At 43.6% G+C, this 20,700-nt stretch overlaps 1 protein-coding gene across 3 annotated transcripts in view; it reads left to right on the forward strand.

Moving 5' to 3' along the window:
- Positions 1 to 20,700, forward strand: part of TRIOBP (TRIO and F-actin binding protein) — a 55,254-nt gene that overhangs the window by 22,407 nt on the left and 12,147 nt on the right. For all 3 annotated transcript variants that reach the window (XM_077276549.1, XM_077276551.1, XM_077276550.1), the window contains exons 4-10: positions 4,107 to 4,196; positions 4,807 to 4,916; positions 13,670 to 14,093; positions 14,678 to 14,776; positions 16,899 to 17,046; positions 17,499 to 17,613; positions 18,860 to 19,019. In XM_077276549.1, coding sequence (XP_077132664.1) covers positions 4,107 to 4,196; positions 4,807 to 4,916; positions 13,670 to 14,093; positions 14,678 to 14,776; positions 16,899 to 17,046; positions 17,499 to 17,613; positions 18,860 to 19,019 — 1,146 coding nt within the window. The remainder of the gene's footprint in view (positions 1 to 4,106; positions 4,197 to 4,806; positions 4,917 to 13,669; positions 14,094 to 14,677; positions 14,777 to 16,898; positions 17,047 to 17,498; positions 17,614 to 18,859; positions 19,020 to 20,700) is intronic.

Here is a 20,700-nt window from a genome sequence, read left to right on the forward strand (position 1 = left end):
TATATATATTTTATTTATTTTTATTATTGTCCCTATGGGGGCGATAAAGGGGGGTCATTTACTATTTTTTTTATTTTGATCACTGTGATAGGCTATATCGCAGTGATCAAAATACATCTGAAACGAATCTGCCAGCCGGCAGATTCGGCGGGCGCAGTGCGCATGCGCCCGCCATTTTGGAAGATGGCGGCGCCCATGGAGAAGCCGGACGGACACCGGGAGGCCCGGTAAGTATTAAGGGGGGGTGATCGGATCACAGGGGGGGGGGGGGACCGGAGCACAGGGAGGGGGGACCGGAGCACGGGGGGAGCGGACAGGAGGACGGAGGAGCGGACAGGACGACTTAGGGGGGCGGACCACGTAACGGAGCACTGGGGGGGCAATCGGTGGGGTGGGGGGGGGACAGATTAGGTTTTCCAGCCATGGCCGATGATATTGCAGCATCGGCCATGGCTGGATTGTAATATTTCACCGTTTTTTGGGGTGAAATATTACAAATCGCTCTGATTGGCAGTTTCACTTTCAACAGCCAATCAGAGCGATCGTAGCCATGAGGGGGTGAAGCCACCCCCCCTGGGCTGAAGCACCACTCCCCCTGTTCCTGGAGATCGGGTGAAATTGGAGTTAACCCTTTCACCCGATCTGCAGGAGCGCGATCCCTCCATGACGCATACGCTGCGTCATAGGTCGGATTGGCACCGACTTTCATGACGCAGCGTATGCGTCAAAGGTCGGGAAGGGGTTAACAAACTGACATGACATTGCATGCACATGTACACACATTTAAAGAAGGAAAAAAAGGTCATGTTAGGGTTTCCTTAATGGATATATGGGGAATGTTTTGCCATGTTAAATGCAAGTATGTGATTTGCATTCATACGGTTACACGCCGAAAAGACGTGCGTGGCCTCGCTCAATTTAGTGCATTGATCGAGGCTGTACACATCTAGTCGGAATGTGGCCCAAAGTAAGCAAATCACATATTTGCTGTCAAATGACCAGCAGTGGCAGGGAAGAATCTTCACAGTGCGCTGTGCCTGTGATGTGAGTGTTCGCAAGTCCGCAGTCACATAGGCTACGAGTCTGCAGTCACTTTACTGAAGGAAACAAGCGACGTCCCTTACCTTTCTACAGTAATGATCCATGAAACATACAACTAACATCTTGAAAGAAATCTGTTTCCGGGCTTTTCCCACATTATCTGATAGCAGCATGATGCAGAGGCAAGGACCCTGATTTCAGTGATGTATCAATTATTGGGCTGCGCACCGTAGTTTTCATAAAACCACAGGATTAATTAGAAATCTGCAGTAATTGGCCATCACAATGCTTTATTTTTTGCGGAGGATGATGTGGCATATTGTAAGCATGTGTGGAGTATTTTGCAGAATATTATTATGCCTTGTAAGTTAGCACCAAAGACTAGCAATTCCTCATCTGTGACGGGTATGGATGCAGCTCCAGGAGTATACTTGGTCCAATGCAGCAATTTTCCCCAACCCTCCTCCGGGGTTTTTGTTTGTTTGTTTTTTTAGCCCCGCTGCACAGATTTCATGTTTTGTAATCACAGCATTTCCTCTTTGTTTCTGCATCAAAATCCACTTTTGTCACATGCAGATTTTTTTTGTGAATTTCACCCTATGCAATGCAAGAGTGAAGACTGCAATAAAATCTGCACAAAGCATTGACATATTAGGGATTTTAAAATCCGCACAGCAGACCAATTTACGTGTGGAAAATTTCTGCAGCATGGAGATGAGATTTTAAAAATCTTATCGACTTTGCTAGAACTGTATAAGGTATGTGCGCGTGTTTGTTTGTAGCATTTTTTTTTTCTGCACTAAAAACACATTTCCTGGCAGGAAAAATGCAGCGTAGGATGAGCACATTTTTAATGCGTTTTTACGTGAGCATTTTATGCATTCATTTGTGTAGTTGAAAAAGGCTGCAAGAACATTAAAAGAATTGACACAATGCAGAGTTGAAAAATGCATTGATGCTTAAAATATACGGTACATGGGGAAAAAAAAGCATCGTGTGCATTTCAGAAATCTTATTAAATTTGCTGGTGCTGTAAAATGGAGCATTGTTTTACACGTATGGTGGACATAGCCTTTCTCTGTGTTTCTTCCACATTGAACATCTGCGACATGTAGGTCCGGCCTTAGTGTGAAATACTGTCCCTCAGCCCCTGGCATGGATTGCTGGCAGCATGCAGCTGCCACTAACAGTCCCATCTATATGAATCTGACCCCTAAGGAAATATGTCTATAGAAACCAAAATGTGGCTTCTCTGCTGTATAATAACTGTTGGTTTGTGTCCGGATCACTTCTGGGAGGCATTTGTGCAAGTTTTGAGGAATTCATCAATCAGGGATGAAAAAGGAGTAAAACATAAACAGTCATTATGGACGTCGGCCAAGTTGAGCTGTAAGAAATGTAGAAATGAAGGGTTATGTGAAGGTTCGATGCATTACAGTGGTGTAATAGTGTATGTTGGAGACTCCTCCAAGTTCTCTCCAAAGAGGAGCAGAAATAAGTAGGAAACCACTGTGGTTTTTTGTAACGTGGCCAGAGGTCATCATTAGTGTTGAGCGAGTATTCTCGTTACTCGGGTTTCTCTGAGCATGCTCCGAGTATTTCGGCGTGCTCGGAGATTTACGGAGATTTAGTTTATGTTGACGTAGCTGCATGATTTGCAGCTGCTAGACAGTTTGAATACATGTGGGGGGTTGCTTAACAAACAGGCAATCCTCACATGTATTCAAGCTGTCTAGCAGCTGCAAATCATGCAGCTACGTCAACATAAACTAAGTCTCCGAGCACGCCGAAATACTCGGAGACCACCCGAGCATCCTCAGAGAAACCCGAGTAACGAGCATACTCGCTCAACTAGTCATCATTAGTGATGAGTGAGTGTGTTATCCGAGTGTCTTCGGTGTGGTTGAATACTATGTTTGGGTCCCTGCTCCTGCATATGTTGCGACTGTTAGGGTATGTGCACACGTATCTGTGAGGGCTGCGGATTTTTCCGCAGCGGATTTGATAAATCCGCAGGTTAAAACCGCTGCGGTTTTTCCTGCAGATTTATCGCGGTTTTTATTGCGGTTTCCGCTGCGGGTTTACACCTGCAGTTTTCTATTGGAGCAGGTGTAAAACCGCTGCGGATTCCGCACAAAGAATTGACATGCTGCGGAAAATAAACCGCTGAGTTTCCGCGCGTTTTTCTCCGCAGCATGTGCCCTGCGGATTGCATTTCCCATAGGTTTGCATGGTACTGTAAATGCATGGGAAACAGCTGCGGATCCGCAGCAAAATTTGCAGCGTGTGCACATACCCTTAAACAGTTCCTGCATGTGTTGCGGCTGTTAAAAAGAAAAAAAAAAAATCCCTGCATGTGTTGCGGCGGTTGTACAGCTGAGAGACCTGCAGCCGCAGGGACTCATAGTATTCTAGCAGACCTTAGATACTCGGATAACACCTGAGCATGCTCAGATAACGCCTTATCCAAGCACGTTCGCTCATCACTAGCCATCATACACAGATTTGTTTGCTCCATGTACTAGAAAAAAATCCAGATATTACATTTTCTGAGTTTGTATTTGAAAATGCTGAATTTTTAGAGTTTGATGTAACTAGATTATACTCTCAATAATCAGATCTTCCTGATGTATTTTTCCCCATTTGAAGAGGGAGGAATTTTGGTAAAAATACAATTCTAATAGGGTGCTCATACAAATACCCTGTCTCCTGCAGCACCACCATTAAGTGTGGAGGAGGCCGTGCCCAGGATTTCAGTTTTATTGGGTCTGTGTGATGTGTGTACTGAAGGATCTGCGTTTATGGGGACTATATTTAGGGTAGAGTTTGTCAGTTTCGTGGTGTTTCTATCACATTTAGCAGTCTCCTAACACTACATAGGTGTAACTTTGCTGTGCGATATTACAATGTTCTGACTCGTCCTAAGTCTGCGTTGTCGCTCACCATTTTGTGCAGAGCTTTGTGTGTAGATCGGCGCGTAGATAGCAGCTTTATAAGAAATGAAAAAGTGAATGCGAGTGGGGAGCAATGGTGCAAGTCTTAACACATTTTCCTCCACTCCTCAGGCAGATGAATTAGATGGGGAGATTGATCTGCGAACTTGTACTGACGTGCCGGAATTTGCTGTACAGAGGAATTATGGCTTCCAGATTCATGTGAGATGATTTGCAGAATTTACATGTTCATATGTCGGTGTGTTGTAGTATTTTATGTCACTGATATTTTATCTAGAAGAAAAACTGATGTGGACACTTTTTTTGCTACCATCGTCCATTACCAGTCAGCAGCCATTGCCCTTTTTTATGGCAGTAGTCTAATAAGACCGCATGCAGACAAGGCTTTACCCATTGCTGAGTGTTATAGACAGTACTTTTGGAAGAAGAGGATATTTTATATTACTACGTTTTTGGAAAAGGAAAGGTAAACTCCAGATAAAACCTTCCTGTGCTGCCTGCAGTAAGGCGATGTTTCAGGTCGTCTGTACCCCGACACTGCAGGCATATGCAACCCTTACTAACTTTTTTTTTTGCGCCTGTACATAAGGGATGTAAACATTGAATAAAGTTGAACTGATACTCTGTTCAGTGTGTAGTGGTTGCTGCCGAGTGCTGAAGATCAGCTCCTGTTCTATTAGGCCAGAGCTCTAAGAGCAGCTGACCGGTGGGATCCTTAGTGATCTGATATGAATGACATATTGTCAGGATAGTTCACCATTATTATTTATCTGGACATGCCATTTTTTTAAACATCTTACTCTTCTTCTAGACAAATGAAGGTGTATTCACACTTTCCGCCATGACATCTGGTATAAGGAGAAACTGGATCGAAGCACTGAGAAAAAATGTCCACCCAGTTTCCATCCCTGATGTAACCAAGTAAGCATCTGTTACACTTCAATGGTCAGATATGCAAGTACAAAAGATATAAGCGGATGGATTATGTCAATTACCAGTTTGATGTTCTACCCTGGGCCGCAGGGGGGATGGGCTACTAGCTGGTTCCTAGTTCCTTCACAGCACGTTATTCGACGTGGCCCCCACTTTCAAAGTGAACAACAAGCATAACAGCTTGAGCAGCATAGCATGGCCTTACACTAGCCTTTATCCCCTTTGGGTCACTCCGCTCCTGCCCTCTGAGCTGAACCTAAATCTCATCCCCTTGCCTCTAGCAGCTAAAAACTCCAAAAGCTAAGTGTTCGGTCCGTTTCAGAGATCTTGAAAATGTAACTGGTGTGTGACCAGGACTTACGATAAGTTCATATTCTCCTTATGAAATCATAGCAGACTTATCTAAGCAGTTAGACCGCATGGCATCTATACAGGGGGTCTTCCTGTAGTAGCTTGATACTAGCTAGCTGGTGGGGGTGTGAATTTCTTCTCTGAAGCTGAGAATGCTGGGCCCCCCTCCTGAGCCAGGTGTCCTGTTACAGCTGCACAAGTAAGGGTACTGTCACACAGTACCATTTTGATCGCTACGACGGCACGATCCGTGACGTCGCAGCGATCGTATGATTATCGCTCCAGCGTCGTAGACTGCGGTCACACGTTGCAATCACGGCGCTGGAGCGATGCCAAAGTCCCCGGTAACCAGGGTAAACATCGGGTAACTAAGCGCAGGGCCGCGCTTAGTAACCCGATGTTTACCGTGGTTACCAGCGTAAACGTAAAAAAAACAAACAGTACATACTTACATTCCGGTGTCTGTCCCCGGCGTTCTGCTTCTCTCCACTGTGTAAGCGCCATAGCCGGAAAGCACAGCGGTGACGTCAGACGTCACCGCTGTGCTCGCTTTCCGGCCGGCAGGCGCTCACAGTGGAGAGAAGCTGAGACGCTGGAGGACAGACACCGGAATGTAAGTATGTACTGTTTGTTTTTTTTACGTTTACGCTGGTAACCACGGTAAACATCGGGTTACTAAGCGCGGCCCTGCGCTTAGTTACCCGATGTTTACCCTGGTTACAAGCGAACACATCGCTGGATCGCTGTCACACACAACGATCCAGCGATGTCAGCGGGTGATCAAGCGACGAAAGAAAGTTCCATACGATCTGCTACGACGTACGATTCTCAGCAGGATCCCTGATCGCTGCTGCGTGTCAGACACTGCGATATCGTAACGATATCGCTAGAACGTCACGAATCGTACCGTCGTAGCGATCAAAATGGTACTGTGTGACAGTACCCTAAGGGGGTTTCATAATCCCATGCCAAATAGGATACAAATGATTGACTTGAAATTATATCCCCAATATTCTTTACAATTGCCTCTTAGGCAATTCACTCTGGCCGCTGTACAGTTTTCACATCAAAAGGTCGCTATGTGCCACTTCTGCGTCACAGCATAATGCAGGTGATTGTGGGCACATTGAGATCTGCAAACTAGTGCGATCATGGCAAACAAGTGGCTAATGGCTAAACCATCTGAATTTTTTGTGACCTGCCTATCACAGTACCTTCCATGCAGCCCATTAACCCCTTAATTCCATATGACGTACTATCCCGTTAAGGTGACCTGGGACTTGATTCCCAGTGACGGGATAGTACGTCATATGCGATCGGCCGCGCTCACGTGGGGAGCGCGGCCGGGTGTCAGCTGACTATCGCAGCTAACATCCGGCACTATGTGCCAGGAGCGGTCACGGACCGCCCCCGGCACATTAACCCCCGGCACACTGCGATCAAACATGATCGCAGTGTTCCGGCGGTATAGGGAAGCATCGCGCAGGGAGGGGACTTCCTGCGTGCTTCCCTGAGACCCCCGGAGCAACGCGATGTGATCGCGTTGCTCTGAGGGTCTCTTACTTCCTCCTTGCTGCAGCAGGCCCGGATCCAAAATGGCCGCGGCATCCGGGTCCTGCAGGGAGGTGGCTTCACAGCGCCTGCTCAGAGCAGGCGCCGGGAAGCCTGGAGCTGTGCACGTCAGATCGCCGATCTGACACCGTGCACAGCAAAGTGTCAGATCAGCGATCTTACACTATAACATGATGCCCCCCCCTGGGGCAATGTTATAGTGTAAAACCCAAAAAAATATTCACATGTGTAAAAAAAAAAAAAAAAAAAAAAGAAAAAAATTTCCTCCAAAAAAATCTCTCCCCCCCCCCCCCCCCCAAAAAAAAAAAATATTGCTCCTATAAATACATTTCTTTATCTAAATAATAATAATAAAAAAAAAAAGTACACATATTTAGTATCGCCGCGTCCGTAACGGCCCGACCTATAAAACTGACCCACTAGTTAACCCCTTCAGTGAACACCGTAAAAAATAAAAGAGGCAAAAGACAACGCTTTATTATCATGTCGCCAAACAAAAAGTGGAATAACACGCGATCAAAAAGACGGATCTAAATAACCATGGTACCGCTGAAAACGACATCTTGTCCCGCAAAAAACGAGCCACCATACAGCATCATTAAAGAATAAAAAAGTTATAGTCCTCAGAATAAAGTGATGCAAAAATAATAATTTTTTCTATAAAATAGTTTTTATCGTATAAAAGCGCCAAAACATAACAAGAAATGATATAAATGAGGTATCGCTGTAATCGTACTGACCCGAAGAATAAAACTGCTTTATCAATCTTACCAAATGCGGAACGGTATAAACGCCTCCCCCAAAAGAAATTCATGAATAGCTGGTTTTTGGTCATTCTGCCTCACAAAATTCGGAATAGAAAGCGATTAAAAAATGTCACGTGCCCGAAAATGTTACCAATAAAAACGTCAACTCGTCCCGCAAAAAACAAGACCTCACATGACTGGACCAAAATATTGAAAAATTATAGCTCTCAAAATGTGGTAACGCAAAAAATATTTCTTTGCAATAAAAAGTCGTTCAGTGTGTGACAGCTGCCAATCATAAAAATCCGCTAAATAACCTGCTATAAAAGTAAATCAAACTCCCCTTCATCACTCCCTTAGTTAGCGAAAAATTTAAAAAAATGTATTTATTTCCATTTTCTCATTGGGGCTAGGGTTAGGGCTAGGGTTAGGGTTGGGGCTAGGGTTAAAGCTACAGTTAGGGTTGGGGCTAGGGTTAAAGCTACAGTTAGGGTTGGGGCTAAAGTTAGAGTTTGGATTACATTTACGGTTGGGAATAAGGTTGGGATTAGGGTTAGGGGTGTGTCAGGGTTAGGGGTGTGGTTAGGGTTACCGTTGTGATTAGGGTTAGGGGTGTGTTTGGATTAGGGTTTCAGTTATAATGGGGGGGTTTCCACTGTTTAGGCACATCAGAGGCTCTTCAAACGCGACATGGCATCCCATCTCAATTCCAGCCAATTCTGCGTTGAAAAAGTAAAACCGTGCTCCTTCCCATCCGAGCTCTCCCGTGCGCCCAAACAGGGGTTTACCCCAACATATGGGGTATCAGCGTACTCGGGACACATTGGACAACAACTTTTGGGGTCCAATTTCTCCGGTTACCCTTGGGAAAATACAAAACTGGGGGCTAAAATATAATTTTTGTGGAAATAAAAAAGATTTATTTTCACGGCTCTGCGTTATAAACTGTAGTGAAACACTTGGGGGTTCAAAGCTCTCACAACACATCTAGATGAGTTCCATAGGGGGTCTACTTTTCAAAATGGTGTCACTTGTGGGGGGTTTCAATGTTTAGGCACATCAGGGGCTCTCCAAACGCAACATGGTGTCCCATCTCAATTCCTGTCAATTTTGCATTGAAAAGTCAAACGGCGCTCCTTCCCTTCTGAGCTCTCCCATGCGCCCAAACAGTGGTTTACCCCCACATAAGGGGTATCAGCGTACTCAGGACAAATTGGACAACAACTTTTGGGGTCCAATTTCTTCTCTTACCCTTGGGAAAATAAAAAATTGGGGGCGAAAAGATTATTTTTGTGAAAAAATGATTTTTTATTTTTACGGCTCTGCATTATAAACTTCTGTGAAGCACTTGTTAGGTCAAAGTGCTCACCACACATCTAGATAAGTTCCTTAGGGGGTGTACTTTCCAAAATGGTGTCACTTGTGGGGGGTTTCAATGTTTAGGCACATCAGGGGCTCTCCAAACGCAACATGGCGTCCCATCTCAATTCCAGTCAATTTTGCATTGAAAAGTCAAATGGCGCTCTTTCGCTTCCGAGCTCTGCCATGCGCCCAAACAGTGGTTTACCCCCATATATATGTTGTATCGGCGTACTCAAAACAAATTGGACAACAACTTTTGGGGTCCATTTTCTCCTGTTACCCTTGGTAAAATAAAACAAATTGGAGCTGAAGTAAATTTTTTGTGAAAAAAAAGTTAAATGTTCATTTTTATTTAAACATTCCAAAAATTCCTGTGAAACACCTGAAGAGTTAATAAACTTCTTGAATGTGGTTTTGAGCACCCTGAGGGGTGCAGTTTTTAGAATGGTGTCACACTTGGGTATTTTCTATCATATAGACCCCTCAAAATGACTTCAAATGAGATGTGGTCCCTAAAAAAAAAAAATGGTGTTGTAAAAATGAGAAATTGCTGGTCAACTTTTAACCCTTATAACTCCCTAACAAAAAAAAATTTTGGTTCCAAAATTGTGCTGATGTAAAGTAGACATGTGAGAAATGTTACTTATTAAGTATTTTGTGTGACATATCTCTGTGATTTAATTGCATAAAAATTCAAAGTTGGAAAATTGTGAAATTTTCAAAATTTCCGCCAAATTTCTGTTTTTTTCACAAATAATCGCAGGTAATATCAAATAAATTTTACCACTATCATGAAGTACAATATGTCACAAGAAAACAGTGTCAGAATCACCAAGATCCGTTGAAGCGTTCCAGAGTTATAACCTCATAAAGGGACAGTGGTCAGAATTGTAAAAATTGGCCCGGTCATTAACGTGCAAACCACCCTCGGGGCTTAAGGGGTTAATTAGCACTGTGGTGCTATGTAGCAGCGATCTTTGGCTGTATGATGTCTTGGCGAGAGTCTCCGTATACCCCCATGTGACTGTTAGGGTATGTGTCCATGTTCAGGATGGCCGGCGCTTTGGACGGAGCAGAAAACTCGCTCCGTCCAAAGCGCCACCCCCTTCTGTAGACTCGATGATGCCGGATGTGTTCATTGCACACATCCGGAATCATCGCACCCCACACATAGGGCGGCGCCGCAAGGTAAACGGACATGCTGTGTTCTAAAAAGACGCGCCGCATGTCCGGAAACGCAGGGCCGCCGGATGCGTGTTACCACGCATAGTGGAGACGGGATTTCATAAAATCCCCTCCACTATGCTGTAACATCTTGATGCTGCGGATTGAACGCTGCGGCTCCACGCAGCGTTCAATCTGCAGCTATTCCGGATGTAATACGGCCCGTGGACACATACCCTTAGGCCTTGTTTTGTTCCAGGGCATGTCTCTGGTTCTGCACTTTCTACAGTTACTTCTGCTTTTTGTCTCCTGGGGAAATTGAACCTTTCTTTCTTCTGATGGAGGGAGTGCCCCCATTGTCTTTAGAGGGGGTTTACATGAAGCAGCCTTTGATTATAGTTTGTATGGGACATTTAGTTAATCATGTTCTCCCTTAAACCTTAAACGTCTCTTTTCAAGACTAAATAAATATAATTCTTTAATAAGTCTTTCCTGAGAGCTAACATCTTCAATGCCCCTTATCAGTTTTGTCGCTTTTCTTTGTACATTTTCTAACTCCAGGACACTAAGGGTACCGTTACACTAAATGATTTACCAACGATCACGACCAGCGATACGACCTGGCCGTGATCGTTGGTAAGTCGTTGTGTGGTCGCTGGGGAGCTGTCACACAGACCGCTCTCCAGCGACCAACGATGCTGAAGTCCCCGGGTAACCAGGGTAAACATTGGGTTATTAAGCGCAGGGCCGCGCTTAGCAACCCGATGTTTACCCTGGTTACAATTGTAAATGTAAAAAAAACAAAACAAAAAACACTACATACTCGCATTCCGATGTCTGTCACGTCCCTCGCCGTCAGCTTCCCGCACTGACTGTGTCAGTGCCGGCCGTAAAGCACAGCACAGCGGTGACGTCACCGCTGTGCTCTGCTTTTACTTTACGGCCGGCGCTCAGTCAGTGCGGGAAGCTGACGGCGAGGGACGTGACAGGCACCGGAATGTGAGTATGTAGTGTTTTGTTTTTTTTACATTTACAATGGTAACCAGGGTAAACATCGGGTTACTAAGCGCGCCCCTGTGCTTAGTAACCCGATATTTACCCTGGTTACAAGCGAACACATCGCTGGATCGGCGTCACACACACCGATCCAGCGATGACAGCGGGTGATCCAGCGACGAAAGAAAGTTTCAAACGATCTGCTACGACGTACGATTCTCAGCGGGGTCCCTGATCGCAGTAGCGTGTCAGACACAGCGATATCGTATGTATATCGCTGGAACGACACGGATCGTGCCGTCGTAGCGATCAAAGTGCCACTGTGAGACGGTACCCTAACACTAGGTGGTTGTATTAGATCCTGTGATGTGAGTCCATATTTAACCCCTTTACGAGATTGTGCATAATAGTATGCCGATGTCAGACTTTCCCTGTTTGGTGTGGGCTCTGGCACTGAGCCCGCACCTTTCCGGACACATGTCAGCTGATATATACTGCTGACATGTGCCCAGAACAGCCGCGGGTGGAATTGCGATCCACCTGCGGCTGTTAACTAGTTAAATGCCTCTGACAATTTCTAACCGTGGCATTTAACTCGCGCTTACCGAAAGTGCGTCGTAAATCCTGCCATCGGTGACCCTGTCACATGATCGCAGGTCACAGATGGGTCGGCATGACAACCTGAAACAGACTTCTATGGTTGTCATTGCCAGATTTCTAGGAGTGCCACCCTGTGATCGAAGCTGATAATCGCCTGTGTGTAGCAGAGGCGATCAAAGTAGTGCAGCTTCTAGTCTCCCATGAAAAAACAAAAAATTAAAAGTTCGAATCACCCCCCTTTCACTTCAATCAAAATAAAACAATAAAAAAAATCAAATATGCACATATTTGGTACCGCCGTTTTCAGAATGGCCCGATCAATGTAAAAAAAAAAGATTAACCCAATCGAAACTTCATAATTACGCTTTTTTGGTTGATGCTACATTGCAATAACGAGCGATCAAAATGATCGAATCTACACCAAAATGGTATCGATAAAAACATCATAAAGGCAGGACAGTTCTAGCATTTAGTCAACATGGTAAAAGACAAACAAACTGGAATTGCACTTTTTTGCAATTTCACATCACTTAGTGTCCTGGTTTTCCAGTACACTATATGTTAAAACAAATGGTGTCGTTCAAAAGTACAACTCGTCCCGCAAAAAACAAGCCCTCACATGGCTATTTTGACCGAAAAATAGAAAAGTTATGGCTCTGGGATTTAGAGGAGCAGAAAATGGAAATACCTCTGGTCGTGAGGGTATTAAAAAAATAAATAAATAAATAAAAAAAATAGTACACTGCATGTACAATACCCTGAATGATGGCCTGTATCCAGAAAAGTAAAGCTCTGACCACCATTAAAGAAATGAAGGGCTTGTGTAGCACCGCTCTCCTGTGTAATCTGACATGGCTGCTGCACCCAGGTGAGATAGTTGCCCCTGCAAAAATCCAACATCCAGGAGTTATTGAGCTTGTATTTAATAGCTCATATGCCCAATACCTGATCAAACATGAAAATGACATGATGATTGCAGATATATGCGGCATAGTCCCACTAAGTCAATTAGCCAAGTGAAATGCCAAAATAACATTTTGGTGACTATTGGCTTGTTTTTTTTAGGTTTTACAGCAGATATGATAAATTAAAGGATAACATCAATGTTTATTCCAAAATAGTTAAAAGCATCTTCATTATTGTATATTCCATAAATGGATTAGGCAAACGATCTGTAAGATATGGGAGTTATTGGGAGTTTTGATCCCTTTGGCTATGTTTTCACATTGCTTTATTCTGCAGCCAAAACCTGATCCCTGGGCAGTAAAAAGGCTGCAAACAAAAATCGGGTTTTGCTGCTTTTTTACTGCATTTTTCAGGATCCTACAGTTCAGCTTTCCTTCCACCATGCATACATGAACAATGTGAGGTGTTAGGGCAGCAATGCAAGACATATGTGATGCCATAAAACATTTTGGGGTGGAAAAAGGCAATTTGATTAATTATTTAGTGGATTTTTTTTTTTTTTTTTACATCTGAAAAGTGACTATTCTGAACAGAACAGCTGGATTCATATATGAAGCACGGGCGTGAACTAAGGTTATGAATTCATGAAAAAAGAACACAATTGCAAATGTGAAAACAGCAGGGGGAGTGGAATTGATCGGGCGTAGTTTACCTAAGACATTGGCAGTGCATTGACTTGGTCAGGCTTTGTTTACTTTACACGCATCACTATGTTAATGGGGTTGTCCACTACTAGGATAACCCCTTCTCGTATCCCATGTTTGGCCCCGTTAAAGTAAAAGCACCTATACTCACTTCCCGTCCCGGTGCTGTTCCAGCACTCTCATTCCTGGGGTTCACGTGAGCGTGCCATGTCACGTGAGCCCTGTGCCCACTCAGCGCTGGCATCACTGCCCCCGCCTTCATACGTGCTGAGGAGCGCTGTTGCAGATGGTGGCACTGGTGTACATTATACCTGCATTTCTGCACATTTCTCTTTTTCAGGCTGTCGGAGAGCAATAAGGAGAATACATTTGTTCCCACGCGGCAGAGTCAGAGACCAGATGAACTCCGGCTTGGCTCAGAAGTCCGAGCCAGGAAAGTGGAGCTGGCAGGATCTCGCCAGGGTTCCTTTGATTATGTAGAGTTGTCCCCGCTGTCCCCCGGAGATGAACGGGATCAGAGATCGGAGGAGCGCAGACGCTGGTTTGAAGCGCCCCCTGGAGGAGACTCTTCTTCTACACGTCGTATCACACAGACCCCACTCACAGAGGAGCAAAAGCAACGCCTCGGTGACGATATTGAGGCTAAATGGAGGGAGCTGGAGCGGCTACCATTGCGAGACACAAAGCAGACGTCCCTTACGTGTCTACTAGGCGGGAGCAGAAACAGGACTGGTGGAGAAAGCACGGCGGCACTTGAGAAGCAGGTACGTACAGTGCTATTATTTTATTTCTACACTTTGTTGTGTTTTGAAGCTTGTATTGTGCCATGCAATAACAAGGCTTCAGGTGACACATGGGGACATGAGAAATTTAGGGACAGAAGCTGGGATTGCTCTCCTGTGATGGAAACTGTGGCCTCTTGTAAGGAATATCCTGACCGCTGATATGAAGGCGTGAAGGTGGCATATGCTGGAGCACGAGATCATGAAGGAGAACCTGCTGAGGTCCAAGAAAGCTCCCTGCCTTCCGCCAAACCAGAGAGCACAATGCGCTGACTTTTTCTGTGGGTCACCTGTGGTGTGCCAGTGACTTTTGTGGCTTTCAAATGTACTAATAAATGTGACATTTTATCTAGAAATCACACCTTCCATCGCAGGAGGATCTTTCCTTTTTCTGCATTGACTTACGACTTATTTTTTTAGTGCAGCCCTATTTTCCCCCCTGAAGATAATGGGGGCCTCACAGAACCAATCTGACACCAGTGTAGATGGAGCTATACTTCATACTGCCTTTACCAGTAGTTGAGGGGCTTTATGGTGATGAATTACTATGCATTGCTCATATTTAGGTCCAGAGTTTAAAGATGCAGCTGGAGAAGGCGAAGAAGGAGACGGAGACCCAGAGGGGAGCGGGCGAGGGGGCTTTACCCCAGGGTTATATATCTCAGGTAAGTTCCCCATAGATGGCATGCCTAACATAGTGTGCCATAGGATTATTATTCCTCTTACATTTGCTCCTGGTATATGGTTATTATGTGTCTTTGATTACTATTAAAAGGTTTTTCCCACTAAATACATTTATCACCTATTGATGGGATAGGTGATAAATCTACTGTGATATCGCTGGAAGTCTGATCGCTGGGACCCTACAAATCTTGAAAACTGGATCCTAAAGTTCTTTGTGTGGTTAATACAGTGTTTCTCATGTGTGACTGCCACTCCATTCTTTTCTATGGGGCTGGTGGAAAATGTCTGTCAACAAGTCCCATAAAAAGTGAATAGAGTAGTGGTCAGACAGGCAGACCACTGCTGCAGTGGGGTCCCACTATACGGACCCTCCAAGAGTCATACATTAAAGGGAATGTGTCAGCAGTTTTTTGCTATGTAATCTGAAAGCATCATGATGTAGGGACAGAGAACCTGATTACAGTGATGTATTACTAGGCTGTGAGAAAAAATAGAAAAACCAGCTCACCCTGTGTGTAGCGTGTTGAAGCACGAACTCCAAGGGACTACTTGAAGAGAACTATATAAAAAAAAAAAAATGGTAAGGTCCCAGCTTCCGTGAAGGCTTCAATTTATTGGTAAAAATAAAAATTTCATGGCCTCAATGACTGCAGCAACGCATTTTGAACACTATAGTGTCGTTTGTCATTGCTGTGTGTTGCTGTTTCAATAAAATCAGTGTTTTTATCAGCAGGAAATTATCAGTACATGACTAAGCGCCTCGTGCCTCCTAGTCATTCTGCTCTGTGTAACCCCGCCCCTTCCACTGATTAGCAGTGTACACAGGAAGCGGCCAATCAGTGATGTGGGCGGGGTTATACACGGCTGTACCTCAGAGAAAACTGATTGTATCAGGACAGCAAGCAGCCTAAGTAAGTGACACATCACTGGAATCGGGGGTCTCGTACCCTACCTACATTGTGCTGCTATTTAGCAGGACAGCCCTTCCGTGTCCCAATAGAGAATGTTTCAGCAGTGTTAATTTCTGCAAATCAAGTTTAGACTACCGGATCTGTATTGCACCAAATTTAAGAGGGTGAACGTGGCGTATCAAATCTGGCACACCTAGGCAAACTTTTTTATTTTATTTTATTTTTTTGTCTTCCCGCATCATGGTGGGCATAAACTTTTTTTTTTTTTTTTTTTTTCTTGTTATTTTGTTTACATTCATAAGAAGTTGTCACGGCAATTATAAAATGCAAATAGTTCATGATTTGGCGCTTGTCCACCTTCTGATATGATACATTTGCTCAGTTATTAATGATAAACAATTATAGATAAGTTTTTGTATGAATATTCAAAGAAATGAATTCTCCCAAGTAGAATCTAATAATAATAATAATTGTATATATATAGCGCCAACATATTCCGCAGCGCTTTACAACTTATAGAGGGGACTTGTACAGACAATAGACATTACAGCATAACAGAAATCACAGTTCAAAACAGATACCAGGAGGAATGAGGGCCCTGCTGCTCGCAAGCTTACATCCTATGAGGAAAAGGGGAGACACGAGAGGTGGATGGTAACAATTGCTTTAGTTATTTGGACCAGCCATAGTGTAAGGCTCGGGTGTTCATGTAAAGCTGCATGAACCAGTTAACTGCCTAAGTATGTAGTAGAAGTAATCTAGTAGAAGAGTTTAGTTACCAGAAAGGTTAGCCTGTGCCCTGAGTGTCATGCCCCTGGTCACTGATGGTCATGCCCTGGTTATGGCTCCCATTATCCACACTGCACAGAAATGCCCTCCAACTGTTGTTGCAGGTAATGGCGCCACCTAATGGCAGAAATAAGAAATATGCAAAGAAGTAAAAGTTCACACTTCTGCATAGCTTTCTCCTAAAGCGAGAATGAATGTGACAAACCTAAGAGTAGAGATACCAAAATCTCTGATTCGTGCTGCTCAAGATTTGGGCAGCATGAGTCACGTAACAGGCTCTCTATTTCTAGCAATTTGCATCCAAACATCCAATATTTGCTTGATTTTAGGACTCTGATACATGTGCATCACGTCTAACAGCAATAATGTTGTAAGCACACATTCCCTTTACTCTGTATTGCAGGAGGCCTGTGAGCACAGCCTCTCTCAGATGGAGAACTCGCACAAGCAGCTTTTATCCGAACTCCAGAGACACCATGAATGGGAGATCCAGAGACTGCGGCAGGAGAAGGATCAGCTGTTAGCGGAGGAGACCGCAGCCACGGCATCTGGTATGGCGCAGTACAGTAATGGATGTTGGTGCCGGGGATATTTCTTCGCCCGTTCTGCTAACACTACTCTCTTTGATGAATTGTCAGAGCTCGTCTGCAATGTAATGAAAGTCCTTCTTCTGTTAATCAATATGGAATTGAAAGCCGCTATTGTAAAATCGCCGCATGTACCCACCTGCTACATAGTGTCTGCAAGCAGCCAAGGAATCAGATTGCGGCTGGATGTTTACAGAATCCTAGTGTAAAATTTTGGGAAAAACTCCGACCATTATGTACAGACAAATGGTGCAAGTGTTTGTATTCTCCTTATTGAGAGGCTCCATCACTATGGCTTTAGTCCGGGCATAGTGGACCCAGCAGCTGGACCCCGATCCCCAGACTGATGGCTGACGTGCGTTGCTAATTCTGCAGGTAATGTGTAGATTTTTAGTATCCTCTTTGCTCTTCCACAGTGATTGAAGCTATACGGGCTGCTCACAAGGAAGAACTACAAAGAGAAGTGGAGAAAGCTCGGACATTCCAACATGGCGGCTCCTCAACCAATGAGATGCTCCGGCGGCAGCACCAGTAGGCTCTTCTTATTTGTTTGTTTTTTTTATTTTGATTTAACATGTAGATTTGTGACATCACTTTTTTTTTTTTTAATTGGATACATTTTTTTTTTTTTTTAATTTTCCTTTTTCTTACTATAACAATCACAAATAAATAACACGCTCCCCCCGTCCCCACTTCCCTTTTCCATCTATGGACCTTATAAATTTCATCATAGATATAGCGGACCATCATTTACAATCAAAGATGGAGAACATGTTGATACATAAAAATAAAAAGTACCGGCAAAGAGAAAACTGTTCCATCAAAGCGTCCAGACATCATATTTTTACACTATGACCTGTACACTGGGTGCAGCGAAGAAGTTGTTCCCAAAATTAGAACATAAGTATTTACACCATGATGGACAGAAGACTGAGAAACCATAAACTAATACCGCCACATAGCAGGAGAGGACCATCTGAAAGGGATCATCCCAAAGATATCATAATGGGAATAAATGGGGGGAGTGAAGTTGCCTAGATGGGTTGTGCTTTTTTTTCCCAAGGCATGTTCACACATTGCGTTTTTGCCTTGGTTTTCCACATGTGTTTGCCACGTAAAAAGTTTTACCGTCTCAGCAAAGTGAATGAACTTTCTGAAGTGTCATGTACACGCTGCTTACTTTTTACTTGCAGTTTCATATCTGCAGCGTAAATTCTTTCAGCTTTTTTGCAGCATTTTTCACCCAGTCAAATGAATGGGGAAAAATGCATCAAAAACTCATGCAAAAAAAATACATCAAAGCTCATTTATTGTACATGTTTCCTGCAAGAAACTTGTTTTCAGTACAGAAGGGAGTAGACGACAGCGCTTTTAATGCAGACATCTCTGTTGCAAATACTTTGTGTGCCTTTTTTATGTATTTTTTTTTTCCCCATTCATTTGAATGGGTAAAAAACACTGCAAAAAAAAAAGTTTAAAAAATTGACATGCTGCAGATATGAAACTGCTTCAAATCTACAAGAAAAGAATAAGCAACCTGTGAAATCTCATTCACTCTGCTGGTACAGTAAAACACAACATTTTTTTTCCTCTTGAAAAACGCAACGTGTGAACACGCGCATTTGCTACAAGCAATGATTTTATTTGTTCTTTTGGACACAGCAGCTCCTCATCCATGCATGTTTAGTGTGCTTTGCCAAGTGATGCATTATGGCGTCAAAATGTCATGTAGGTTGCTTATAGGTTTTCTTTTTTTTCTCTTTTATCCTCCGGGCAGGTCTGATATGGAAGCACTAAGGCGGGAGCTGCAGACTTTGTCCGAACGTTACTCACAAAAGTGCTTAGAGATTGGAGCATTGAACCAGGCTGCATCAGAGCGAGACAGAGAACTGCAAAAATACCAGCAAGAAGTAAAGGAGCTGCTGAGGCAGAATCAGGCAAGTGCTGTAGTCTCTAAACAATATTTCTCACCACCGTGTATTATATTCCTAATCAGAATCCCTTGACTAAGGGCTCTTTTCTGTGTAAAGGGAAGAAAGAAAAAAATAAATCGCACTGATGTTGATCCAGAAAAGTAGGACGAGTGTCATGCAAATACAATGTGATTTTTCTCACCTAGCATTCCTATGCAATGCGCTTTTAACATCAGCTTTTACTTACAGAAATTCTGTCATTTAAAGTTATGTTTAGAAACAAAGCAATCTTATATAGAGATATACAGGTGCATCTCACAAAATTAGAATATCATCAAAAAGATAAGTTATTTCAGTAATTGAACACAAAAAGTGAAACTCATATTATATAGAGTCATTCCAAACAGAGTGATCTATTTCAAGTGTTTATTTCTGTTAATGTTGATGATTATGGCTTACAGCCACTGAATACCAAAAAATCATTATCTCAGTAAATTAGAATACTTTATAACACCAGCTTGAAAAATGATTTTAAAATCCGAAATGTTGGCCTACTGAAATGTATGTTCAGTAAATGCCCTCAATACTTGGTCGGGACATGGAGGCGATCAGCCTGTGACACTGCTGAGGTGTTATGGAAGCCCAGGATGCTTTGATAGCAGCCTTTAGCTCGTCTGCATTGTTGGGTCTGGTGTCTCTCATCTTCCTCGTGACAATAACACAGAGATTCTCTATGAGGTTCAGGTCAGGTGAGTTTGCTGCCAATCAAGCACAGTGATACTGTTGTTTTAAAACCAGGTATTGGTACTTTTGGCAGTGTGGACAGGGGCCAAGTCCTGCTGGAGAATGAAATTTCCATCTCTAATAAGCTTGTCGGCAGATGGAAGCATGAAGTGCTCTAAAATATCCTGGTAGACGGCTGTGCTGACTTCGGTCTTGATAAAACACAGTGGACCTACACCAGCAGATGACATGGCTCCCCAAACCATCACTGATTGTGGAAACTTCACACTAGACATTGGAAATCAAGGTCCCGGAGTCTGGAGGAATAGTGGAGAGGCCACAATCCAAGCTGCTTGAGGTCCAGTGTAAAGTTTCCACAATCAGTGATGGTTTGGGGAGCCATGTCATCTGCTGCTTTATTCTCTAGAAAATGTGCTCAATAGAGGATAAAAACATCACCGTAAACAGTAGATAAAATGCGATATCAATGCGTTTCTGGTGACTAAGCACCCTTAATCATGAATATGAATACATATGCACATGACAATTTTTACTTATTTGATCCCTTGAATATAATTTATGCTTCGATTTTTCTGACTTCATCAACTTAGACTATGTATTGCTGATGCATCACACCCATATCAGATCAACACAGGTTGTAATGTAGCAAATAGGTAAAAAGCCAAGAGGTGTGAATACTTTTGCAAGTCAGTGTAATTGACTTACTAAGGCTACTTTCACACTAGCGTCGTTTGGAATACGTTGCAATGCGTCATTTAGGAGAAAAAACGCATCCTGCAAAGTTGTCTGCAGGATGTGTTTTTTCCCCATAGACTTACATTAGCGACACATTGTGACGTATGGCCACACGTCGCATCCGTCGTGCGATGGATGCGTCGTGTTTTGGCGGACCGTCGGCACAAAAAAAGTTACATGTAACGTTTTTTTATGCGTCGTGTTCTCCATTTCTGACCGTGCATGC

This window comes from Ranitomeya variabilis, chromosome 8 (assembly GCF_051348905.1).
Source record: "Ranitomeya variabilis isolate aRanVar5 chromosome 8, aRanVar5.hap1, whole genome shotgun sequence".
Classification (NCBI taxonomy): domain Eukaryota; kingdom Metazoa; phylum Chordata; class Amphibia; order Anura; family Dendrobatidae; genus Ranitomeya; species Ranitomeya variabilis.